This window comes from Poromitra crassiceps, assembly GCF_964638095.1.
Source record: "Poromitra crassiceps genome assembly, chromosome: 20".
Taxonomy (NCBI): Eukaryota; Metazoa; Chordata; class Actinopteri; order Beryciformes; family Melamphaidae; genus Poromitra; species Poromitra crassiceps.
The window spans coordinates 10,211,939-10,235,062 of record NC_139637.1 but is presented as its reverse complement, the minus strand read 5'-3'; the positions used below and the strand labels follow the sequence as shown (position 1 = coordinate 10,235,062).

Genomic DNA, 23,124 nt, shown 5'->3' with positions numbered 1-23,124 from the left:
CTGATGGAAATCATCTGCTGCGCTGCTAACCTGCCATGGAGATTGGAAACCATTGACTAACACAAGTCAAAGTGCATGGAGAGCCAGTGGGTACAGTATGTGTGCAAACATTCAGCTTTATTGGAGAAGCTATGAACAGCTGTATTGGAAAACAGCTAATATAATGGAGTTGATTGACTGAATGAGACAATCTCAGCAGTTTGACAGACATTCTACTGTAGCACACTAAAGCTTAATTTATACTTATTAGAAAGTGTCGCTCAGCACATGGTCGCAGACGAAAAAGAAAGTGTCGCTCATGGTGTTGCATTTATACTTCAGTGAACGTTCGCTTCTGTTTAACGGTCACGTGACACTCGAACGCTATTAAATGCTGACAGCCAAGAGAAGAGAGGGAACGCACAGTGAAACCACATCGGAGGCAAGATGTAACGTACTTGACTGCAGCCGCATATAAACGACACACAACTCACCTCCTCTCTCTCTCTGGGAAATGCACAATGTTCTTTGTGATTTTCACAAAGTCATACATCAAGGACATGCTGATAAAAATAGCGGAGACACGTTCATTCATTTCAATCGAGTGAAAACCAAAACAAGGAAGTCAAACGCATGCCGACTATATAGCCAATCAGACTTGCGCGATACTATGACGTAGTCAGCGACACTAGACATTTCATCAGGTAGCAGACACTGCTGCTCGCAGACACTTGAAAGTGTCGACTCAAGTCCTCATTTCTGTCGGCGACCGTTTCAAAAGTGTCGGCAGACGAAGCATAAATTGGGCTTAAGGAGTCTTAAAGGGACAGCAAATATGTCTGGTGTCAAGTCTGATGCCGAGCCACAAGAAGATGGTGGAAAGGATTCTGCAAAGGAAAAAAGAGTTGCTAAACCTACTGTGAAAGGCTTGCAATTGTTGATTGAAAAGAGTCAAAAGACAAGAAACTTGAGTTGCAAAGCAGCTAACAAATCAATGGAAACAATGAAAGAGCTCATGAAATCAAATGAAAATGCAACTGAAGTCAAATCTAACTATGATAAGCTAATCAAGTTCTGTGAAGAAGCCAAAGAAAACCATGACACATTGATGAATTTACCACTGCCTGAAAATGAAGTTGAAACGCAAACTCAGTGGTTTCAAAGGAAAATGGAAACTTTTTATGGTTTTGTACAAGATGTAAATGCATGGTTATCTGATGTTGGACACCAAACCCACTCCATTGTTGAAAGTGCCATACAAACAAGTATTATAAACGATGATGTTGGACAGGATGATATTGGACCTGATGACAGTGTGTCAAATCTATCAAAGGCTGGATCAAAGCACAAATCTGCTTCTTCATCACGTACATCAAAATCAAGTACATCTTCAACATCCTCTGCTTGCATTAAAGCTGAGGCAGAAAAGGCTGCTCTAATGGAACGAGTTGCTGCCCTGCAGAAAAAGCATGACCTTGAGGCACAGGGAGAAGACTTGAAAAGAAAGAAAGAAGACTTGGGGAGAAAGGAAGAAGACTTGAAAAGAAAGAAAGAACAGCTGGCACTAGAGACTGAACTGGCAGCAACCAATGCAAAAATTCATGTATTTCAGAGCAAGGGATCAAGAAGCAGCTCTAGAGTTTCTGATGGGATGAACTCCTATTTGAGAAGAGGAACTGCTCAAAATCAACAATCGGATACATTAAATCCACAGGCAAAGGAATATCAACCTGTTCAAGTGCAACAAAAACAAAATATGTGGATGGAAACTGACTCTTCCTCTCAGCAACCGGTTGTTAGACCAAAGGCATCAGCTTCTGGACCACCTGGTAAACCTCATGTCACCCATAAAACTCAATACTCACAAAGCCAAAGTGTACTGAATGAGGGTAACCAAGGTCATATGCAAAAAGGTGTGCAGGTTCATGTTGACACTACATCCCCTGTACTGATGAATGATGGTAACCAAGGTGATAGTATAACATAATGCAGAGGCAAAATGACATCACTGCTCTTCTTGCTCAACAAAATCTGTCTTCTACTTTACCACCACGAGACATACCTGTTTATGATGGTGATCCTTTACAGTATTTGAAGTTTTCATCAAAGCATTTGAGAGAGGAGTGGAAAGAAGGACTGATGATGACAGTGACTGCTTGCATTTTCTAGGACAGTACACTAGAGGCCATCCAAAAGACTTAATCCAAAGCTGCCAACATTTACCTCCAGCCCAAGGCTATAAAAAAGCAAAAGATCTGCTGAAAGAACATTTTGGTAATGAGCATAAGATTGCCACGGCATATATGGTGGACAAAGCATTTGCCTGGTCAGCGATCAAGTCAGAGGATGTGAAAACACTGCAAGCGTTTTCCCTGTTTCTTAGAGGTTGTTGCAATGCAATGGAACATCTTGCCTATATGGATGAAATGAATGTTGCTTCCAATATGAAGATCATCCTTCTGAAACTGCCTTACAAGCTCAGAGACAAGTGGAGGAACAGGGCGTGTCAGTTACAGGAGCAGCATGGACAAAGAGCAAAATTTTCTGACCTGGTAGACTTCATAGAGAGACAAGTGAAGATACTGTCAGATCCACTTTTTGGAAACATCCAGGATGCTAAGCCAATTACAACTGTCAAAAGCTTTGCTAAACCAAGGGAACAGTCAAGACCAAGAGGAAGCAGTTTTGCAACAACTGTTACACCTGTGGAAACATCAACGCAGGAAAATATGACACCTAATGGAATGAAAAGAAATATGTTTACTTACAATTCTCAAAGTTCTTACTTAATGTTATGGCCATTTTTGATGGCTTTCCAATGTCCATTCGCCATAATACACAGGTAGGTTGGTTGGAGTGATCTTACGCAGACCAATGACATCAATGATGGATTGTCCAGACAGTGTATTGCAGTTTGTTGGTTGTTTATTGTAAAAGATGTCATACCATTTGTTTCGTGTTTGTTTCCAGTTTGTTTCCAGTTTCTGTGGTCTGTCTGGTCTGTTGTGTGGTCTGGTAAGAACTGTGTAAGCTCCACCTCACCTGTGCCTAATGATTTCCCTCCTGTTACCTGTGCTTTATATACACCTCTGTGATCCCATTACCGCCACCAAGTGTCTAAAAATAGTAGTGCAGGATAATCTATAGAAAATAATAGGACATGCCAACAACATACATAAATGGCTTCTACATAGGCTATATAGGCTATAAAACTAGTGTCAAACGTCAACACTTATAAGATGACTTCAGATAGAGATAACACTTATGACATTAGCTAGCAATCTTGGAACAACAACCACAACAAGCTCTTAAATTTAGCTGCAAAGCTTTAGCTAGCTTACTAGTTAGCAAGCGCACAGCTACAGTAGCTACCTAGGCTAGACTAGTAGCTGTGATCTTGGTCCAAATATATTCAAATGTGAACTTATTTCCCCACGGGTTCTTGAGATTAATTTGTTTCTAACTCGTTTTTCAGTGCGAGACCTACGAAATTATAAATATTCATATGATTTGCATCTCGGTACACACCAATATAGACCGCACCTGCTGTTTCAGGTGGAGTTTTCAAAATGGCCACCATGTGCTGTGTGTACGCATCAGGGTGGCTCCATGCTGGATGGTGAACAGGGGGCTTGACAGGCCCAGGTCCTAAACCAGCGCTGACTTCACCCAGGCAGGCAGACAGGGAGGCAGACCTTAAGCGTGTGTGTGTGTGTGTGTGTGTGTGTGTGTGTGTGTGTGTGTGTGTGTGTGTGTGTGTGTGTGTGTGTGTGTGTATGTGTGTGTATACAGTATGTGCGTGCATGCGTATGTGCGTGCGTGCGTGTGTGTGTGTGTGTGTGTGTGCATCAGGGTGGTTCCATGCTGGATGGGGAACAGGGGGGTTGACAGGCCCAGGTCCTAAACCAGCGCTGACTTCACCCAGGCAGACAGGCAGGCAGATGTTAAGGGAGGTTCGACTCATTCTGACCTCGAGTGAAGACAGACTAACGCTTTTAATGGCTCAAATCCCAGCATGCAGCGGTGTTGTATGATAACAAACTCCAAATGTGGCGCGTTGAGAGGCAGAAGGTGGAAGGCTCAGAGGAGACACTGAGATGCAGTGAGTGGAACCATTAGCTGATGTTTATACTTTCATTACTAGGAATCTTGTGCGCTCGATTCCTAGGGTGGAGACTCTGGAGATGATGCGCCATGGTTGCAGTTATGGACCCCTAGGCGCCATCATGCAACTGTGCGCCATCGGCTCATACTACATCACAGTTGCTGGAGTGACATCACTGATGACATCACAGACACCACCCACTAAGCCAATTTTAACTAAGAATATTCTCTCTCTATCTCTCTCATCCCTCCATCCGTGTGTGTGTGTGTGTGTGTGTGTTTGTGTGTGTGTGTGTGTGTGTGTGTGTGTGTGTGTGTGTGTGTGTGTTTGCCTTGCCTCCAGCCCTCCCTGTTCCAGGCCCGTACCAGCATGATGGTGAGCAGCGGTCGTTTCCGCTGTCCGACCTGCAGACAGGAAGTGGTGCTGGACCGCCACGGCGTCTATGGCCTGCAGCGCAACCTGCTGGTGGAGAACATCATCGACGTCTACAAACAGGAAGTCAGCAACAACAACAACAACGCCGCCGCCGCCAGGTGAGGAGGTCAAATTCCTTTTTGTCTGTCGTTCGCTAGTCTCACTGGCCAGCCTCCTCTCCCTTCCGTCCGAGGAGTCTGGTGCCACGGAAACAGGCAACAGGGCTAAACCGTCCCCTGCTCTACAGCTGCTCCCCCATTGGAGCGACTGTTTCGGTGGCAGCCGGATGTCCGCCCCCGGCTTATTACAAGCTCTGTCATTGGCTCCGACCATGTCAATCAGAGCGGCTTCCGCTCCCTCTATCCCTGTGTGTCGCTGTAAATAGTGCCCTGCCGCCTCAGTGAAAACGCGAACTAGCTAGCAAGCTAACGGCAGAAACCTACACGCTAGCTCGTTGCTACACGCTGAAAACGACAAATTGGATTGTTGGAAACTATTTTCCAAGGGCACCGCCGCTAAGCGCCGCCCATCGCAATCCCACTATGGAGACCTGCGGCGCCAGACTCCTCGGACGGAAGGGAGAGGAGGCTGGCCAGCGAGACTAGTCATCCGCTAACCCGGCATTCGACACAAAATATAAGACTCTCTCTCTCTCTCTCTCCCCCTCTGTCTCTCTCTCCAGCCCCCTCCTGCCTCCTCAGCCTCAGGACCAGGTGAGATGTTCGGAGCATGAGGAGGAGAAGGTGAACATCTACTGTCTGAGCTGCCAGGTTCCCACCTGCTCCCTCTGCAAGGTGTTTGGAGCCCACCAGTCCTGCCAGGTCGCCCCACTCACGGACATCTACCAGCAGCAGAAGGTAGGAGCCTGGACAACACTTGCTCAAGTCAAGTCAAGTCAACTTTATTTATAGAGCACATTTACAACGACAAGCAGCCGACCAAAGTGCTTCACAAGTAAAAACACAAATATAAAGGCAGGTATAAAAACAATACACTACGGAGCAAGGTACAATCAAGTGCAGCAGAACAAATAATAAAAAGATAAAAATAGAAAAGATAGACCAGAATAGCAGTAAGTAATTAAATAGATAAAAGTAATAAGATAAATAAAAAGGCGCAGAATAGCAGCTAACTCGAGTCGAAGGCCAGGGAGAAGAAGTGGGTCTTGAGCAGGTGCTGATCGGATAGGGAGGGGGAGGGCGTTCCAGAGCAGCCGCGTTTTGGACCAGCTGGAGTCGACGAAGCAGCGACTGGTCAGTGGTTATAATGACATTATAATGGTCAGTGGTTATAATGTATCGATATGAAATGAATGGCGATTCCTTGTTGTCTGTAAACCAATGAGAGCATGGTGCTAGGGGTCTTCAACCTTAATCAGCCCAATGGTTGTTAGAGGAACCGCCTACGATTTAAAATAAAATAAAATAGTTTTGCATTATGCGTTGCCCACTGGCTTATAATAACAGTTATAATCCAGGATATCAGGATTGACTATTCTTTTTATTAATAGATTACAATAAAAAAAGCAAGGAACAAACAATGCGTTTTGCATATTGCTTCATCAGATTCCCATTCTAAATCACTTTTTGTCAAAAGTAGCTTATTATTGCCTATTAATGTGTTACAGTTTAAGGATTTTGGACCCAAGAGCAGACACAGAGACAGCTTCCAGGTTTAACAGAGTTTATTGAAAGAGAGATGGCTGGAGTGAGCGGCAGGCAGGCAGGCAGGCAGTGGCAGAGAGTGACAGCAGCCATCAAAAACAGTCCACAGCAAAACACGAGGAAACTTCGAGAGAGATATTCAAAAGAGATTTAAAGTCCCTGGAAACCAAAATCCACAAAAACGTTCTAACTATGTTATTTAGGGTCTTATGTTAGTAATTGTGTGCCTCAGAAATTATGATACATTACTTTCAACCCAAAGCCTTAAAATCGACACTTTTCTACAACGTCTGGATTTCCACTTCCTCATTGAAGACAGCAGTGCGCGAGGTGCTAAAACGCAGGAGCTTATGACGTCATAAGCTCTATATAACCTTTGTACACGCGCGCAATCCGCCCTTCTCCTTTTGTCCGTTCTTATAAAAACCTTCTTGCCCCCACAGCGCTCGCTCAGTGTCTGTCTGTCTCCCTCCCACTCTGTGTGCTGTGTGTCGAGCACTATGCTGCCTGCTCTCTCTCTATCTCTCTCTCTCTCTCTCTCTCTCTCTCTCTCTCTCTCTCTATCTCTCTCTCTCTCTCTCTCTCTCTCTCTTGGGGCTAGTGAGAGAGAGAGAGAGAGAGAGAGAGCAGGCAGCATAGCGCTCGACACAGAGCCTGGTGACGCAAGGTTACTCACACACACACACACACAGTAGCGCTGTGCACTCGCAGCGGCAGAGCAGAGATCTCTTCCTCTCAGTACGCTATGCGCGGAGCAACGTGCGAACACTCACACTCACCCAATCTCTCTTTCCTTCTCTCTCTCTCCTTCTCTCCCTCTCTCTCCAGAGAGAGAGGGAGAGAAATTTCCCTGCTGCAGACGGGACACGCCCACACAGTCCGCGGGAGAAAATACACTCTAAAAACTTTTGCCATGACTGTCAAACCTAAATTTATATACTTTGCGACGTTCATCATCGTTCAAATTTGGCTGGTGGCTTATTAACATAGGGTCCTGTGATGTGATGAACTCAAAATGCTAAATAATAAAGAAATATTTCTGGTTTCCAGGGACTTTAAGCTCAGAGCTGGGAAAAGCTACCACGTAGCGTAGGTGACTGAACAATCTGACGACGACACACACCCTGCTGCCTCCTCCTGACATAATGCTTGGAGTTTACTCAATATTTCGATTTTTTTTTTAGCTTGTGTTTGTGTGGATCGTCTCTCTGTGACCAGGTGGAGCTGAGCGAAGGCGTGGGCTCTCTGGTGGCGGTGAACGACAAAGTCCAGACCCTCATCAACCATCTGGAGGAGACCTGCAGAGACATAGAGGTGTGTGTGTGTGTGTGTGTGTGTGTGTGTGTGTGTGTGTGTGTGTGTGTGTGTGTGTGTGTGTGTGTGTGTGTGTGTGTGCGTGCGTGCGTGCGTGCGTGCGTGCGTGTGTGTGTGCATGCGTGCGTGCGTGTGTCTGTGTCACGCACCATCCAGCCGGGAAAGATGTTTGGTTGAGTACTACTCTGTCTCCTCTGTAGGAGAACTGTAAGACTCAGAAGCAGAGTCTATGTGACAAGTTCAACCACATGTTCTCCATCTTGGAGCAGAGACGCAAGGTCAGACGTCCTCTTTCTGCTTTACCTCTTTACTGTCGTCTTACTCCATCTGTGATATCAACATTTTTTCATTGTCCTATACCTTCATTATTAAGTGTCCTAGTAGTAGCAGTAGTAGTAGTACTAATAGACCAAATCACCGTGACGTCACCATGTAAACAAATTTACTTCCGGGTACCACTTGGGGAAGGCGGCAGGTTTAAATGTGCGTGTTGTCAAATAAATGCTGTCAAACCCTCTCGTTGTTTTCGGCCGACTACTTTCAATTTAAATGGTTAAACGGTTGGTAAACATGCTTGTCCGACGTATCTAGCCTTTCTTCTGTGTTTGTTTTATGTAGTGTTAGCTAGCTAATAATGTTTGTTTGTCTGTCAAACTCGCTGTTTTTTTGCAGACTCGTAACCTCGCGTCACCAGGCTCTTCTCGGCGAGAGCAGACTCGTTAACGTTACAGACAGAGCTACCGACGCCACGTTAATTTAATTTAGCGTCAAGTCTACTCTAGTCTGGTCCAACAGGTAAATAAGCTAGTCTGGTCTCCACTAATGTTAGTGAAAGTGTTGTTATGAATGATATTAAACAACAACACAACACGGACGAACCATTTTTGTCTTCTTTGTCTGTTTTTGTCTTCAACACGTCAGTTTGTGCCGTTCACCGCCATTATAATGTGTGGACCTCAGGGGTACCCGGAAGTAAATGTAAACATCCCGCTGATTTGGTCTATAGAAGTCTTATCAGTATCATCATCATCTTCACCATCATCATCATCCTCCTCCTAAAGGCGATGACCCAGCGAATCAGCACGGAGCAGGAGGAGAAGACGGGCCACGCCCAGTCGTTGGTGCGTTGCTATGGAGACAACGTGCAGTCCAACGCCAAACTGCTGGAGACGGCGGTGACGAGCATGGAGGAGCCAGACATGGCTGTGTTTGTTCAGGTAGGCTGCGCTGTGTGCGTGTGTGTGTGTATTTGTGTGTGTGTGTGTGTGTCTGTGTGTGTGTGTGTCTGTGTGTGCGTGCGCGCGCGCGCGCATGTGTTAGTAAATGTGCAAAAGCACATTGTGTTTCCTTAAGCCTTATACCGTATATTCATGTTACATGTTATGTTTGCACTAGGGTGCATTGATATTTGATGGCAGATCGAAGCAAATAAGAATTGTTTAGATCAGGGCGTTTCAAAGTCTGTGACTGTGGGCCTCCCCCCGAAGCTTGAAAAAAGGCGGCTCACCTGGTGGCTCACCTGGTGGCTCACCTGGTTGCTCACCTTGTAGAAGACGTACCACAAAGGCTTAGGCCTTCCCGTGGCCGACTAAGGTTCGAATCCGACCCGTGGTCCTTTGCCGTATATTATCTCCTTTTGATAACTAATGTGATAACTATTTTTTTCACTTCCATTCACTGAGCCTCCCCTGAAACTGCTTGGAGGCCCCCATGGGGAGGCCCGCCTCCCACTTTGAAAAGCTCTAGCTTAAAGGACATGTGTTGAATCAGCATTATGAAGTGATATGTCCCTCCCCTTTATCTCTTTTCTCCCTCTTTTCATGTCCACTCTCTCTCTCTCTCTCTCTCTCTCTCTCTCTCCTATCAGAATTCAAAAGAGCTGATAGCAAAGTGAGTATTCTCGAAATGTTGGCTATTTACTAGGGGTGTCACGATACACTCAGTTCACGATACGATACGACACACGATATTGGGTTCACAATAACGATACGATATTTTAACGATATTTTTGTAAGTTGAGGGGGCATCCTCCACGCTAATTTGAGTCATTTCACCATTTTCATCCTCCGTGTCTGTAACGTCCCTCGTCTGTTCAAACAAAGCAATGAAAAGGAGAGCGAGCAATGCAATCAGATGCAGATCGGTGCCACCGTGTTCAGCTTCTTTTTCTCGCGGTATGAGATTTCATCTCAACGATACATATTGTCACGTTTTGATATCGCGACGATATATTGTGACATCCCAAATATTTACAGTATGTGACTAAATCCTATATAGCTTCCTGCATGTGCACGGCAAAACTTTGCGGAGGAACGTTGTTCGTTCCTCACTCTCCACCTCTCCTCCTCCACCTCTCACCTCCCGTCAGAGTGGTGGCGGCCACCACCTCCTGTCCTGCAGGGACGCTGAAGCCAGGCTATGAGAGTATGAGCCACTACAGCTACAACTTCACCAGGCAGGCCAGCACCATCCGCAGCATAGACTTCACCAAAGGTATGGAACAGTGACTGCTACACATCCAAGGGCGTAACTTTGGTTTGAGAAGAGAGGGGGGGGGGGGCACTAATCCCCTCCCCCCTCCGCCCGAAAAAAAGAAGTTGCGGGGGAACTTAATCATTTTTGACCATTCGGGAATTGTATTTGTCTGAAATGGGTGAGCAATGATGTTCTGGAAATTGCTCAGAAACCCCCTTATTGTCAATATACTTAGGAAGGCCATACGTCCCCTAAATGCCCTATAGGTCACAATATCTCATCTTATACAGTGAGGACAAATTTGGAAAAATGGTCTCATTATATAATTAAATTACTACTATGGGGACTAACGTCATCACACATGGATAGACTCGTCCTCCTTGAATCCACAAGAGTCCCAGCTTTACAGTCATAATACCCAATTTATGCAATTCAAAACTGTTTAGGGTCTCCAGTATGCAGAAATATTCAAATACAATAGGTGAAAATAACACGTGTATATATACTGCATGCAAAAACGGCATTTTCTTGATTTCTTTAATGTTTTTGTATTTGTATGAGATTAGCATAACGTGAGGCTGCCTGTAAAGAGGAGACTCGTGGGTGCATAGAACCCATTCTTATTCAGATATCTTAAGGTGAAAGGTCAAGGGCCCCCTTTGAAAATGGCCATGCCTGTTTTTAGCCTAAAATTTTAGCATTATTTAGCCCCCGTGCCGACAAGCTAGCATGAGATGGTATCAATGGACGCCTAAGGGGACATTCAGGGGGGCGACAAAATCTGGATTTTGAAGAGGGGTGGCATAGAGAGAAAAAACGCGCTTCAGCTGAACACAAGGTTACAAAGTGCTTTACACATGGACAAAGTAAACAGTAAAATACAACATAATACAGTACAATGATAAAGAGCCAAAACAAAAAGAAAATATCTATAAAAAGGCTTGCCTATAGACGGTTTTAACTTGACAACAAAAACATTCTAAATTGAACCCCCGCTCACTTCCTGTTGCAGTGTTTGCTATGGACATAAAAGAAAAAAAAACATTCAAGTGCAGGACTGACCATTCTGTGAAAACCGTCTATACAGCTGAGCAGCGAAAACAAAAGTAATGATGTCGAGTGAATATTTCTGCAGTTTGCCGAATGCTGAGAAAAAGGAAGTGCTGTGGGGTTGCGCTCTGGTGAAAACCGTCTATAAAGATGAGTGTTTAGAAATTGCTTAAAACAGCCCAAAGATTGAGCAGATCTGACTAGGGGCGAGGTCATGCAGGGCTTTCAAAGTAAACAGGAGGATCTTGAATTGAATTCTGATGTGTCTTCTTCAGAGTCAAACAGGGTGTGGTGAAATGTCCCCTTCTGTCTCTATGGGAATTTTGCCCTTGTACACATCAGTGTTGGGCAATATACTTTCAAATTTGATTGTGCAAGCTACTAGTTACTTTGCAATGCAAGTTTATCGGTTTATTATTAAGATGGCCATGCAACAGCTAGTCTTCCTGGGGTCCACACAAAACATAAAGCCAGACATACGACTTCACACTCGCATTCCTTGCACTTCTTCGGCACAGTAGTACATGTCATAACATTGCTTAGACTTTTTGTTAATCTATAACCGTCCACTCAGTGCACAGAGAAAGGACTAGAGGGGACAAAATAAAAGTTAAAATAGCACAATTGACAAAAAGGTGAAATAAATAAATAAAGACATATAATGCATTGTAAAATGCAATGTCAAAATACAAAATCACATGACTGCAAAAATAACACAGATGAGGATGTTATTATATGTGTATGTTTTAAATCAGGTGGAGAGAATGTTAACTCTGTTTATGAAGGCCAACCTCTGATAGCGGCCTGCCAGAAACTAGACTCTGGACGTAAACACAAACCGAGTAATCCTACCTGGGTTCTTCTTTTGGATTTAATGTCCGTCACTCCTACACTTCCCTCCAATCCAAAAATAGTTGCTAGTTGCAGGAGTTAAAGGGGAAGTACCACTAATATAAGTAATATTACAATTTATTATTATTATTTACTGTTCCATAGCACAGCATTACCATAATGTATCTGCAGGTATTGATACGGTCGTTGATCAAAACCAGTGACGCAACTATTACTCAGGGTTTCTGGCTGACTATTTTTGTTGCTGTTTTCAGTTGAGGAGGAAGCTCCTGAAGAACCAGAGGTGGAACCAGAGCCAGAAGAACACAGACACCTTCAGGAATCCACCGTCCAGAACCTAGAACCAGAACCCCATCCAGAGCACACCGTCCAGAACCTAGAACCAAAACCCCATCCAGAACCCACCGTCCAGAACTTGGAACCAAAACACCACCCAGAAGTCACTATCCAGAACTTGGAACCAAAACACCTCCAGAACTTGGAACCCGTCCTGGAACCGGCCTTAGAACCGGTTCATGAGCCGATCTCAGCATCAATACCGTCACCAGTCATACCAGTACAAGTAGCCGTACCGGTGGCAGCCTCGGTTTCACCAGTAGCAGGTCCGTTTGTAGACTCTGTGGACTCTGTTCTGCGTCCGAGGACAGACGGCCTGGTTTTGAATGAAGAAGGACCCGGTCTGGTGAAGGAGGAGGAGAAGATGGAGAAGAAGATGGAGGAGGTGGAGGAGGTCCGGGGACAGGCGGAGGGATGTGCCACACCTGACCCTGTTAAAGAGGGAATGCTCTGTGACCAGGATGGGATGAGCACACAACAGGTACAGCATGACACGCATTGTAGAGAGTGCAAAAAAAAACAAGCTAACATTTATTTCAATTTCAGTATTAGTTTGTCTTAAACATAATAAACATATTGGATTACATATTTGACGAGAAATTCACAGTATACGTCTAACAGAAGTTATGTTTGATGTGAAATTCGATCAAATTAAAGCTACAACTACAGACTAAAATTGATTTTATAATTCCAATTAATTAACTTGAGTGTAAATGTGTCTGTTTGATCCCAGGGATCACAGCAAATTGTCCACTGTTAATTAAAATGGTTATTTTGAGATAAGTGTTGATTGGAGAGTTGTTCGTCTATGTATAGAGCTGCGGCTAACTGTGTTAAATCAGCTCAGATGGACACATACATAAACACTGGCATACTGTTAATTTTTCCTCTTTCAGCGTTAAATGTAGATTTTTCTGTGTAGTTTCTCCAACACATCTTTTGACAGACTAATCACTAACACTCTTTAATAGCAGCTAGTTCTTATTTTACGCTTTCAAAATCAATATTCCCTTCCTGTCTCGTGTCAATATTTTAACAATCTCCCTCCACCTATCAGTATGAGGGGGGAGGGGCAGAGCCCGGTGCACGTGATTGGACGACACAGAGAGGGACAGGGGAAGGCACGGAGGAAAGACGAGTTACGCAGGATGAGGAAGACGAGACGTGGATAAAGCAGGGAGAAGAAGAAGACGCTGTGTTCTACCCCAGTTGGTACAAACCCAGCGGTCGGCACAAAGTTAGCCATTTTCTGGCTGCTCCAGCGGAAATCCTGCCAAAGGTTTACGAGGTTGAAGAGAAGACATGCTCACCTCGAGCCAGCTCAGCCGGGGATTCCCCTCCTGTGGCCGAGACCCACACTCAGGCTCAAGGTGCAGGCCAAGAACCCCAGATACAACCACAGCCTCAGGTGCAGGAGCCTCAGCTCCAGCATGGTCCATCAATGTCTGAAACTCAAGCTCACACCCAATCCTACCTTCTCTCGTCTCGTCTGTCTCCATCTGAATCCAATACTGAACCACACAGCATGTCTTACCCCGACCAACCGACTCAAGAACTCCCACTTTCATCTAGGCTCCACCCTCCACCCCCCAACTCAACCAGTCCTCAGGATGAATCCCAATCCCTACTCGAGCCAATGCCTGTCGCACCCGGCAGCGCCTTCATCCCCAATCCTCCAGAGGGCGCCACTCGGGAGATAACAGGAGAAACTGGTTCTATGGAGGAGGAAAACGAGGAGGAGGGATGGGTGTGTCTATCTGGGGCTGTGGATAAAGGTTTTGGCCTGCTAGAGGATAGCTTAGATCTTGAGGAGGTTAGTTTCGAGAGTTTTTCTGGGAATATGAGTGCTACACCACCCATACCGCCAGAGGAGACCGGTCCTGGGTGGGAGAAAAGTAGTTCAGGGATGGGTGAGGACGGATCTGAGCCTAAGGATGGTAGCTTATGTTGTGGACCAGGGAGAGAGGAACTGGAAGAGGGTGTTTCAGGTCTCAAAAGTAGATCAGACCTGCAAGAAACTGCCTTATGGCTGGGAGAGGGCAACTTAGAGTCTGGGAAGATGAATGAAGGACTGGATGAGGGAATCTTTGGGCCTGGAGAACGAAAAAGCGAGCTGGGGAAGGATAGTTCTGAATTGGGGGAGGATGCTTTAACTTTGAGGGAGGATAGGGAGGATGGTCTTGAATTGAAAGATGATAGCCTGGACCAAGGAGACCAAGGAGGGAGTGGCTTGGTCGAGGAAGAAAGAGATGCAGAAACAGAGAAGCTTGAGGTTTGTAGTTCAGGGTTTATAGAGAGTGCACCGGAGGTTGGGCAGAGTCGCGAGCAGCCTGAAGACAGAGACCCCAAAATGGAGGCTTGTGATGCTGAAAACGGGGAGAACACAGCTTCCTCCGTCTCTCTTCAGGTCAGTTTCCTCCTGCTTTTACCTTCATCGTCATCATCGTCGTCATCATCAACCTGGCTCTGGCGCTGCTCTTCACCCACCTGCTGATGCCGCCACATCATCTCACCTCCTCTCCTCTCTTCACTGATCTTCTTGGTTGTTTGTGGCCGTTGATGTTTTGCAGAGTCACCTTTGCAACGTGGCGGAAACGGCTTCAGCGCTGTCGCTCTGGTCACGGTGTTGTGTTTGTAGAAGATGAAGGGAGAAAGGGAGTGGTGGAAGGAAGGAAGGGAAGAAAGAATGATTGATTGATTTAGTGACAGACTTGAGGCACAGCTGACTCAGTCTTGAGACTTTAAGGAATAGTTTGCTTACCGCAACATTTAAATTCTGCCATTATCAGTCAAGTTTGTCCATCCATCAAACACACAGCGAGTTAGCGACTGTAGTTTGTTCCCAGCTCTCCTCCAAACAACTGAAGTGAATGGGCTCTGGAATTACAAAGCTGGTTACAACACAGGACTTCCCAACCTTTTTTGGCTCGTGGCCCTATTTTGACGTTGCAAAAATCTAGGGACCTGAGCTCAGTCAAACTGAATGAGTGACTGTGTAAATAAGCTTCCTTCCTCCTTTTCCGATGGTTTTCTCTGGCACAGTGTTTTTATTGTTCTATGTTGCACCATCATCTTCATCATCATCACACCATCTCTCCCCTCTCCTCTCTCCCGTCACTCCCGCCCCTCTTTTCTCATTCTTCTCCTCTCTCACTGCCTTCCTTGGCCTTTCTTCTGATCTTTCCTCCCCCATCCATCCCTCCCTTCACCCTTCTCCGTCATTCTCTCCTCTCGTCCTCCCCTCTTATCTCGCCCCTCCTCCCATCCCTCGCTCCATCCCTCCATCTGTCTCCAGGCTGTCACTCTGCTCTTCTACCTGCTGGCCTTCCTGGTCATCCTGCAGAGGGTGTGGTCTTACATCGGCTGCTTCATTTGCACATAGCAGCAGCAGCAGAGACACATCGTCACACTGCTGCTCAGCTCAGGTACACACAGGCAGAGACACCAGCATCCACACGGGGGCAGCAGAGACACATGGTCACACTGCTGCTCAGCTCAGGTACACACAGGCAGAGACACCAGCATCCACATGGGGGCAGCAGAGACACATGGTCACGCTGCTGCTCAGCTCAGGTACACACAGGCAGATAATACCAGCGCCACTGTGATGATTTTCAACCAATTTGGAGAAGAATTAAACACATACATTCAGCTGATACATACATACAGACGTACATACATCTAGAATTTATGCTTAGGCACAATTCAAGATTTCAGTCTGCAACATCAAACAATACCTGAAAGTAAGCATACAAATGAAATATATATACCGGTATACAGTATATATATACAGTATATATATACGGTATATACGGTATACAGTATATATATATATATATATATATATATATATATATATATATATGTATATATATATATACACTGTATATATATATATATATATATATATATATATATATATATATACTGTATATATATACTGAATATGTAAGGGATAATGGATAGTGAGCCGGTGATTACTGGCGAAATAATGACCGACCTACAACTAAATCATTCAATAATCTGACAAAAATAATTATTCAAATAGATTTTTTAATAGCGTTTTCAACGACAAAGCGGTTTCATTCGTAATTGGCACACAAGACACCACAGCTGCAACTGGTTGGCCTAATTAGTAGTGTCTTGCTGACAAAAGGCTCTTATCAACTGATTAATCCAGGTGTGGCAGAGCAGCGGTCGGTTGTCGAGAAATAATGACCGGTGAATCTTGTTGATTGACCAATCAGAATCGAGTATTCAAGAGAGCCGTGTTCTAAATATATATATATATATATATATATATATATATATATATATATATATATAATTTTTTCCAGATTTATAATACACAGTCCTGACTCCTCCCACAGCTGCCCACTTCAGAGCCCCCCTCACCTTCCTTTGACTGTCCCAGGACTGGCATGGCACGTGTGAATAGACGCAAGATGGAAATGTGCCTGAATGTAGCGCATGTGTAAATAGTGCAGATCACTAGTGGTCCCTGAAAGGTTATCCCAGTAGTTTAGTGTGAACTATGTCTGGAAAGCGCTTAAGATTATTATGATGATGACTATTATTATGAATTAACTATTTGACTTAGGTCTCTGGTTTGTAGCCTACCTGTGCTTTGCTTGGTGTTTTTCTCCGGCAGCCTCAGCTCGAGCCTCTTTCTGCATGAGCGTCCGAGCTGCTCTGTCTGCATGTTGAAATGCCATAACCTTTTCAAAGTCTGAGACTGTGGGCCTCCCTTCAGACAGTTTGCTCGCTTTAGTGTCACTCAATTCCTGGATGCCTATGGGATCATCATGATATGTTATTTAATCCCATAGACACTCAGTGATTGAGCTGAGATAGCCTGATTCTGCTGTTTGATAAAGGCCTACTTCAGATGACCCATCAAAAGCTCTGTCTGAACGTCATCGATTTGTTTCTGACTCTGGGAAAGTGGGAAAATCAGTTAAATTCACCAAAACTACTCTACCTGAAAGACACCTCCAAATAAATGTATTGTTATTCATTTAACCAAATCACACACATTTAGGCTATTCTATGTGACCTCCTTTTGATAAATAATAACTAATGTAATATTTTGACGCTCCCATTCACTGAGCCTCCCCTGAAACTATTTGGACTCTGAAAACCCCTGCCATAACTCATCCAAGTGCTTGTGTTTCGGGCATCTTTCCATACTGTTGTATACACTGAGAGTTTGTTTCCCAAATGTCATATACGCATTGTGGAAATCATCATTAGCTGAAGTTCACCATTCAATAGGCCTATGTTTAAAATATAATATAATATAATATATATATATATATATATATATATATATATAAATAATTCAATAGGTCTATGTTTAAAATATAAGTGATCCAGTTTGTGAAAGTGTTATTTTGTCAACCAAAGACAAAACTACCATCCTTAAAAAAAAACCTGTTAAACCGTTTGCTGTCCCTCATGTTCTCCAGACTGGGAGGACCAGCCGCCCCCTGTCCTCCCCCTCTCCGCCCTCCAGTGAGGCTCATGTTCTCCAGACTGGGAGGACCAGCCGCCCCCTGTCCTCCCCCTCTCCGCCCTCCAGTGAGGCTCATGTTCTCCAGACTGGGAGGACCAGCCGCCCCCTGTCCTCCCCCTCTCCGCCCTCCAGTGAGGCTCCCCGGAGGCCAAGTTTCTGCTTCTCCTGGCTCAACCCCCTCAACAGGAAGCAGTAGAGGAGCGACGCTGGAAATGACGTTTTCCCACCGAGAGAAAAGGAGAACGCTCTGAACCCCACAGTCAGGAAGGCTTCTACACAGTTCAAGCCCTGGGACTCTGTGTTGCGGCCTGAAATTAGTTTTATCCGTTCAATTTCCATGGGTGAATTCAGTTTGATCTTTGGTTTCCACCCAGTCTAAAATAGAATAGTACTTTTGTCAGAAATAGACCCCCGATTTAGATTCAAGTCCTTGCTGTGAGAAACACTGCCCTTTTCTGATGGGTCTCTTATTTTGAAAATGTAAAAGTTGGAATCGAGTCACAGTTTTAATTGCTTGAGACTTGACTTGATGCTTGAAGAGCAGACTTGAGATGTGACTTGACTAGACTTGCGGTTCTTGTGACTTGAGTTTGACTTGTACTTTGATGTCTTGAAAAGGTTTCTGTAAGTCTTGACTTGAGATCTTGTGTTTGTGTGAATGACTTGAGATTGAAAGTGATGAGATTTAAATTGTTTCCTGAATTTGTATGGATGATTGAATTTATTGAAGTTTAATCTGAAATCAAACTCATGATGCTCTTACCAATTTTTTATCCTATTACAACCATATTGCAGTGAAGAGTCCTACATTAGATACAGTCATTATTTTTCTCCTGTTTTATTCTGAATGACTTGGACTTGACTTGGCAGTTTACATTTAGACTTGTGCCTCACAACTCTGGTAGCAGCAGTAATAGTAGTATAGAAATAGCAGCAGGAGTAATCACAATAATAAACTTGATTTAAAGAAGCACTTTTCAAACCATTATTATAGTCTTTAACAAAAAAAATCACTGCAGAAAAAGTATCGGTGAAGTAAAGGTCCTTACACATCGGGAGTGTTTTCTTTCGTGCGATTAATTCGTACGTCTATAATATTTTCCGAAACTATATCAGTCAATGCAACCGTGCATACCAACGGCAAAGTTTCGCTGAGCGTTATTGCGGTCCGTTATTTTCAGACCAAGGTCGATTTTTCAGAAATTTGCTTCTGACGTGTACACATTTCAATGATGAGAGACTAGAAGGAAAGTACAATAAACTTTAATGATGCAACAAACAACACTTAAATTTGGCGTATGACTCCATGGTATGACGACGCTCCTCTGAGACGTGAGGAGGACGTCAGTGATTTATAGGATAGAGAACCCCCATAGGGAATTCTACAGGAGTCATGACATTGGTGGCGTTCAGGGGAGGAGGTGGGGCGAAGCAACTGCTATGGTGAAGACCATCACTGAGGGGAGACACACAAAGTGACTTACAACACTCTAAAATACGAGGGAACTGATATAGAACTCCAGTTAGGTGATTGGCCAGCAGGCCAGAGAGAGGGAGAGCATGGGAAAGCGTGGGAGACATTGATTGGACAGGAATGACGGTGTGCATATTTATGAATGAGTGATGTCACCTGAACAGGGCGTTGCTGCAGGGGGAGAGAGAGATGAATGGAAGGAACAATGGATTAATGAATGAGATTGTTAATCAGACATTGATTAGGGGAAGTAGTCTTGCATCATTAAATATAGTCTGAGACATTATCTGTTGCTGTGATTGACAGGTGGGTCAATATACGCATCGCAATTTCGTGCTGTATATTCGCATCGCTCTTGGTGTGTAACAGCCTTAAGAACAGATGAAATGATACATACAAACAAATTAAACTAAATATTGAGAGCAACACAAACCAGTCAAATTCCTTGTATGTGTGTACCCATGCTCTTGGCCAATAAACCAGATTCTTATTCACCTGGTTTCACTGCAGTATGATCCATGAGTTGCATTTGATAGCCAGTGATTTATTGGTGTAATTGATTGGATGATTAATTAGGTTTTGTTTTTTTTACCAACCACACTGGTTCAGCCTCTGTGTGTCTGAAGTGTTTCAGCAGTGTCTAAGCTTGTATCTGGGCTGATAGGTGATATTGGTTTTGTTTGAGGCATTGATCAAAACAAAAAATCTGGTTTCACATAAAATGTTAAAATATGAGTGACTTTTCGTTGTTGTGAACTTGCCCCAAAGTAGTTCCCACCTGTAAATAGGTTCCACCATTTTTTGTACCAGAGTTCAGACTTTACGGTCGTAAGAAGAATGACTCAAGTCCCAAACATTCCATCATCTTCCAACACAGGATCTGGTTCAAATGGACATCAGGGGGGCTTGTCAGCAAGGAGACGCCTATAAAAGAATAAACAACTACAGGACTGTTTGAATTTAGCAACCAGCAACTCAACCAGACTGAGCCTACCTGAGAAACACGCCAACAGCTGTGTGTGGAAAATGCATGTGACTACAGATGACAACAAGCAATGACTCTCTGGGCCCATTAATCTATGCAGCAATCTAATAGGTTTAATATACACACACGGCTACACAATGCTAAACAAAAACACATGACAGTGTGCAGTGAATGCTTTACTATAGAACTTCCTCTCAGGCTTTGCTCTGAAATAAACCTTCCCCAGGCAGAGGACAGCCAGAGGGATCAAAAATAAATAACACTTTTTTCAGTTTCACTGTTATCTCTCTCTGCCTGTAAATTTATTTTGTTGAATTGACAGGAATATTGCTGTGAGGATATCTCCGGGTCAATGGACAGAGAATATTTATATACAACCTAGTAGGGCTGACAAAATTGGCCCAAAATCATATTCGAATATTCCCTCACACAAAACATATTAGTTTGAATATATTCGAATACGTGGCAAGGCAAACTAATACGACCAGAGAGCTTATATAACTACTTGTGGAAACGGTAACGAGACCCTATATGCAGGCAGCCGTGAGTCTCTCACTTTAGCCGGCTGACCCTGTTTACATTTTAAAAGCCGCAACAGTTCACATAACTTGAACTAAACAAGCACATCAGACTCTTGAGCTACTTCTGCTCTCACTCAAAATGTCAAAATATAAGCGATGTCATGTATAGATTTTGAGATATTAACGTTTGGCACAACTCATATTTGACTGCCGCGGTTCCGGGAGTTTTGCAGTGTCATGATGTCACACTGATTCCTCGTATATTTACTATTTAGCTACTATTGGTATATTTATGACATCACTTTTGACATCATCACTGATGACATCACATCATTAGGTAATTAGCCTAATTAAAAACTCTGGCTCAGGTCACCCGCACGGGTCCCCTTTACACTTGCTGAAAGTTTCAGCCCAATCGCACATAAAACGACACAGCTAGAACCTGAAACAAAGTCCACATACTCAATTTTTTCAATACAAAGTTTCCTTGTTATATTAGGATGTAGGCCTACTACATTCATTCCTGTATTTTTACTTCATTTATGTATTCAAATAACACAGCATGTATATTGTAGTGGTTCATCTACTTTTTCGAGAGCTAATGCTGATTGGGCTGAATTCTTTATTGCAGCTTATTGCATTCTATTTGGCCATTCTCTGAGCAGCTGTAGAGTGTCTGTGATGATATAAATGGCATTTCTCTCTTGGCAGTTCACTGTGTCTGACTGAAATACACCTCATGTGCAACACTGTGTCTGACTGAAATACACCTCATGTGCAACACTGTGTCTGACTGAAATACACCTCATGTGCAACACTGTGTCTGACTGAAATACACCTCATGTGCAACTTTCTGTCACAACAGGAATATCTGCAATGGTAGGGTTGGGCGTGGCCTTGCGGAGGTGGCTGGCTGGATCATCTGTTTTTGACTTCCTGGCGAAACGCATCAAAGTTGTTTTTAAAGTCTATCATTCATGACCCTGCCATGAAAATAAAGGCATTTTAACCAAGTCTTCATCTTGCATCTGAGTCTTCTTATTTATGTCTCCATCTGCCAGTGGGCCATCGTGATAACAGTAGGCATAATGTGAAAATATGACATGTTTTGCATAAGCTAAGTAGAAGTAGTTTTCTTATTTTGCCAAGTGAATATACATATATATAAGTGAATATACATATATATATAAGTGAATATACATATATAATATATAAGTGAATATACATATATATAAGTGAATATACATATATAATATATAAGTGAATATACATATATATAAGTGAATATACATATATAATATATAAGTGAATATACATATATAATATATAAGTGAATATACATATATAATATATAAGTGAATATACATATATAATATACTGTATAAGTGAATATACATACATAATATATAAGTGAATATACATATATAATATATAAGTGAATATACTATATAATATATAAGTGAATATGTACATTTTGAAAAGGATTGCATTCATGTCTCCATCTGCCAGCGGGCCATCACCATAAGAGTATACTATGCATAGTCACGCCGGTCCCGGCGCTGCTGGTGGAAGCGGGGGAGGCTCCACAGCCGGAACACACATCTTGCGTGTGCTGTGCGTCTGCGTGGCGTCTGCGTGTCGTTTTCATTTCGGCGCCCATGTTACGGCCCGGCCACATCTACGCGTCGTTTGACGCGGGCTGACGCTGCTGCCCATCCACTTTGTATTGGAACATGCTGCTCGACGCCTCGCAAAGCATGCTGGGAGACCAAGCGACGCGAGCAGCATGTTCCAATACAAAGTGGATGGGCAGCAGCGTCAGCCCGCGTCAAACGACGCGTAGATGTGGCCGGGCCGTTAACAGGTTACAGCAGCCACACCACCGGCATCAGACGCGCGTCTCAAGCGCGTGTCTTGCGAGCGTGAGACGCGCGTCATCTAGAGAATAGAAGCGAAGCCTATTTTTTCCTTTTACCGTGCGCGTGTCTCTAGCGTGTCTCTACACAAATAGACACAGAAAGACATTAAAATGATATTTTACAGGGGCAGCCACAGCCAATCAAGGCTCGTTTTGATTTGAGACGAGAGGATGAGCTGAGCTCACAGCTGCAGTTCTCCTGCCCTCTGAAAACCACATAGGCTACAACGTGGCTTCGTTCCTCCCCTCCCCACCACACACACACAGACACACACACACACACACACACACACACACACACACACACACACACACACACACACACACACACACAAGTCATACTGCCTCGATTCTGAAGTGAGCCCAAGCGATCTTCAGTTAAAATCATCATTGTATTGTTTATAGCAAATTTAATAAAAGGTAAACTCTATAGGAAGATAGTTGGCAGACAGGCAGCAGCCCAGCAGCTGCACGCACCAGCCACGCTGCCTGTGTGGATGCCGCGGGCGTGCCAGCCGCAGC

The 23,124-nt window shown here is 44.0% G+C and overlaps 1 protein-coding gene across 1 annotated transcript in view; it reads left to right on the top strand.

The window, feature by feature from the left end:
* Positions 1-15,571, top strand: part of LOC310794854 (tripartite motif-containing protein 54-like) — a gene marked incomplete at both ends in the record, with an annotated part of 20,989 nt that extends 5,418 nt beyond the window's left edge. The window contains 11 exons of the mRNA XM_083656906.1: positions 4,427-4,617; positions 5,181-5,355; positions 7,381-7,476; positions 7,677-7,754; positions 8,538-8,693; positions 9,344-9,366; positions 9,845-9,969; positions 11,757-11,828; positions 12,108-12,535; positions 12,650-12,670; positions 15,485-15,571. Of these exons, the coding sequence (XP_083513032.1) occupies positions 4,427-4,617; positions 5,181-5,355; positions 7,381-7,476; positions 7,677-7,754; positions 8,538-8,693; positions 9,344-9,366; positions 9,845-9,969; positions 11,757-11,828; positions 12,108-12,535; positions 12,650-12,670; positions 15,485-15,571 (1,452 nt within the window). The remainder of the gene's footprint in view (positions 1-4,426; positions 4,618-5,180; positions 5,356-7,380; positions 7,477-7,676; positions 7,755-8,537; positions 8,694-9,343; positions 9,367-9,844; positions 9,970-11,756; positions 11,829-12,107; positions 12,536-12,649; positions 12,671-15,484) is intronic.
* Between the last annotated feature and the right edge of the window lie 7,553 nt (positions 15,572-23,124).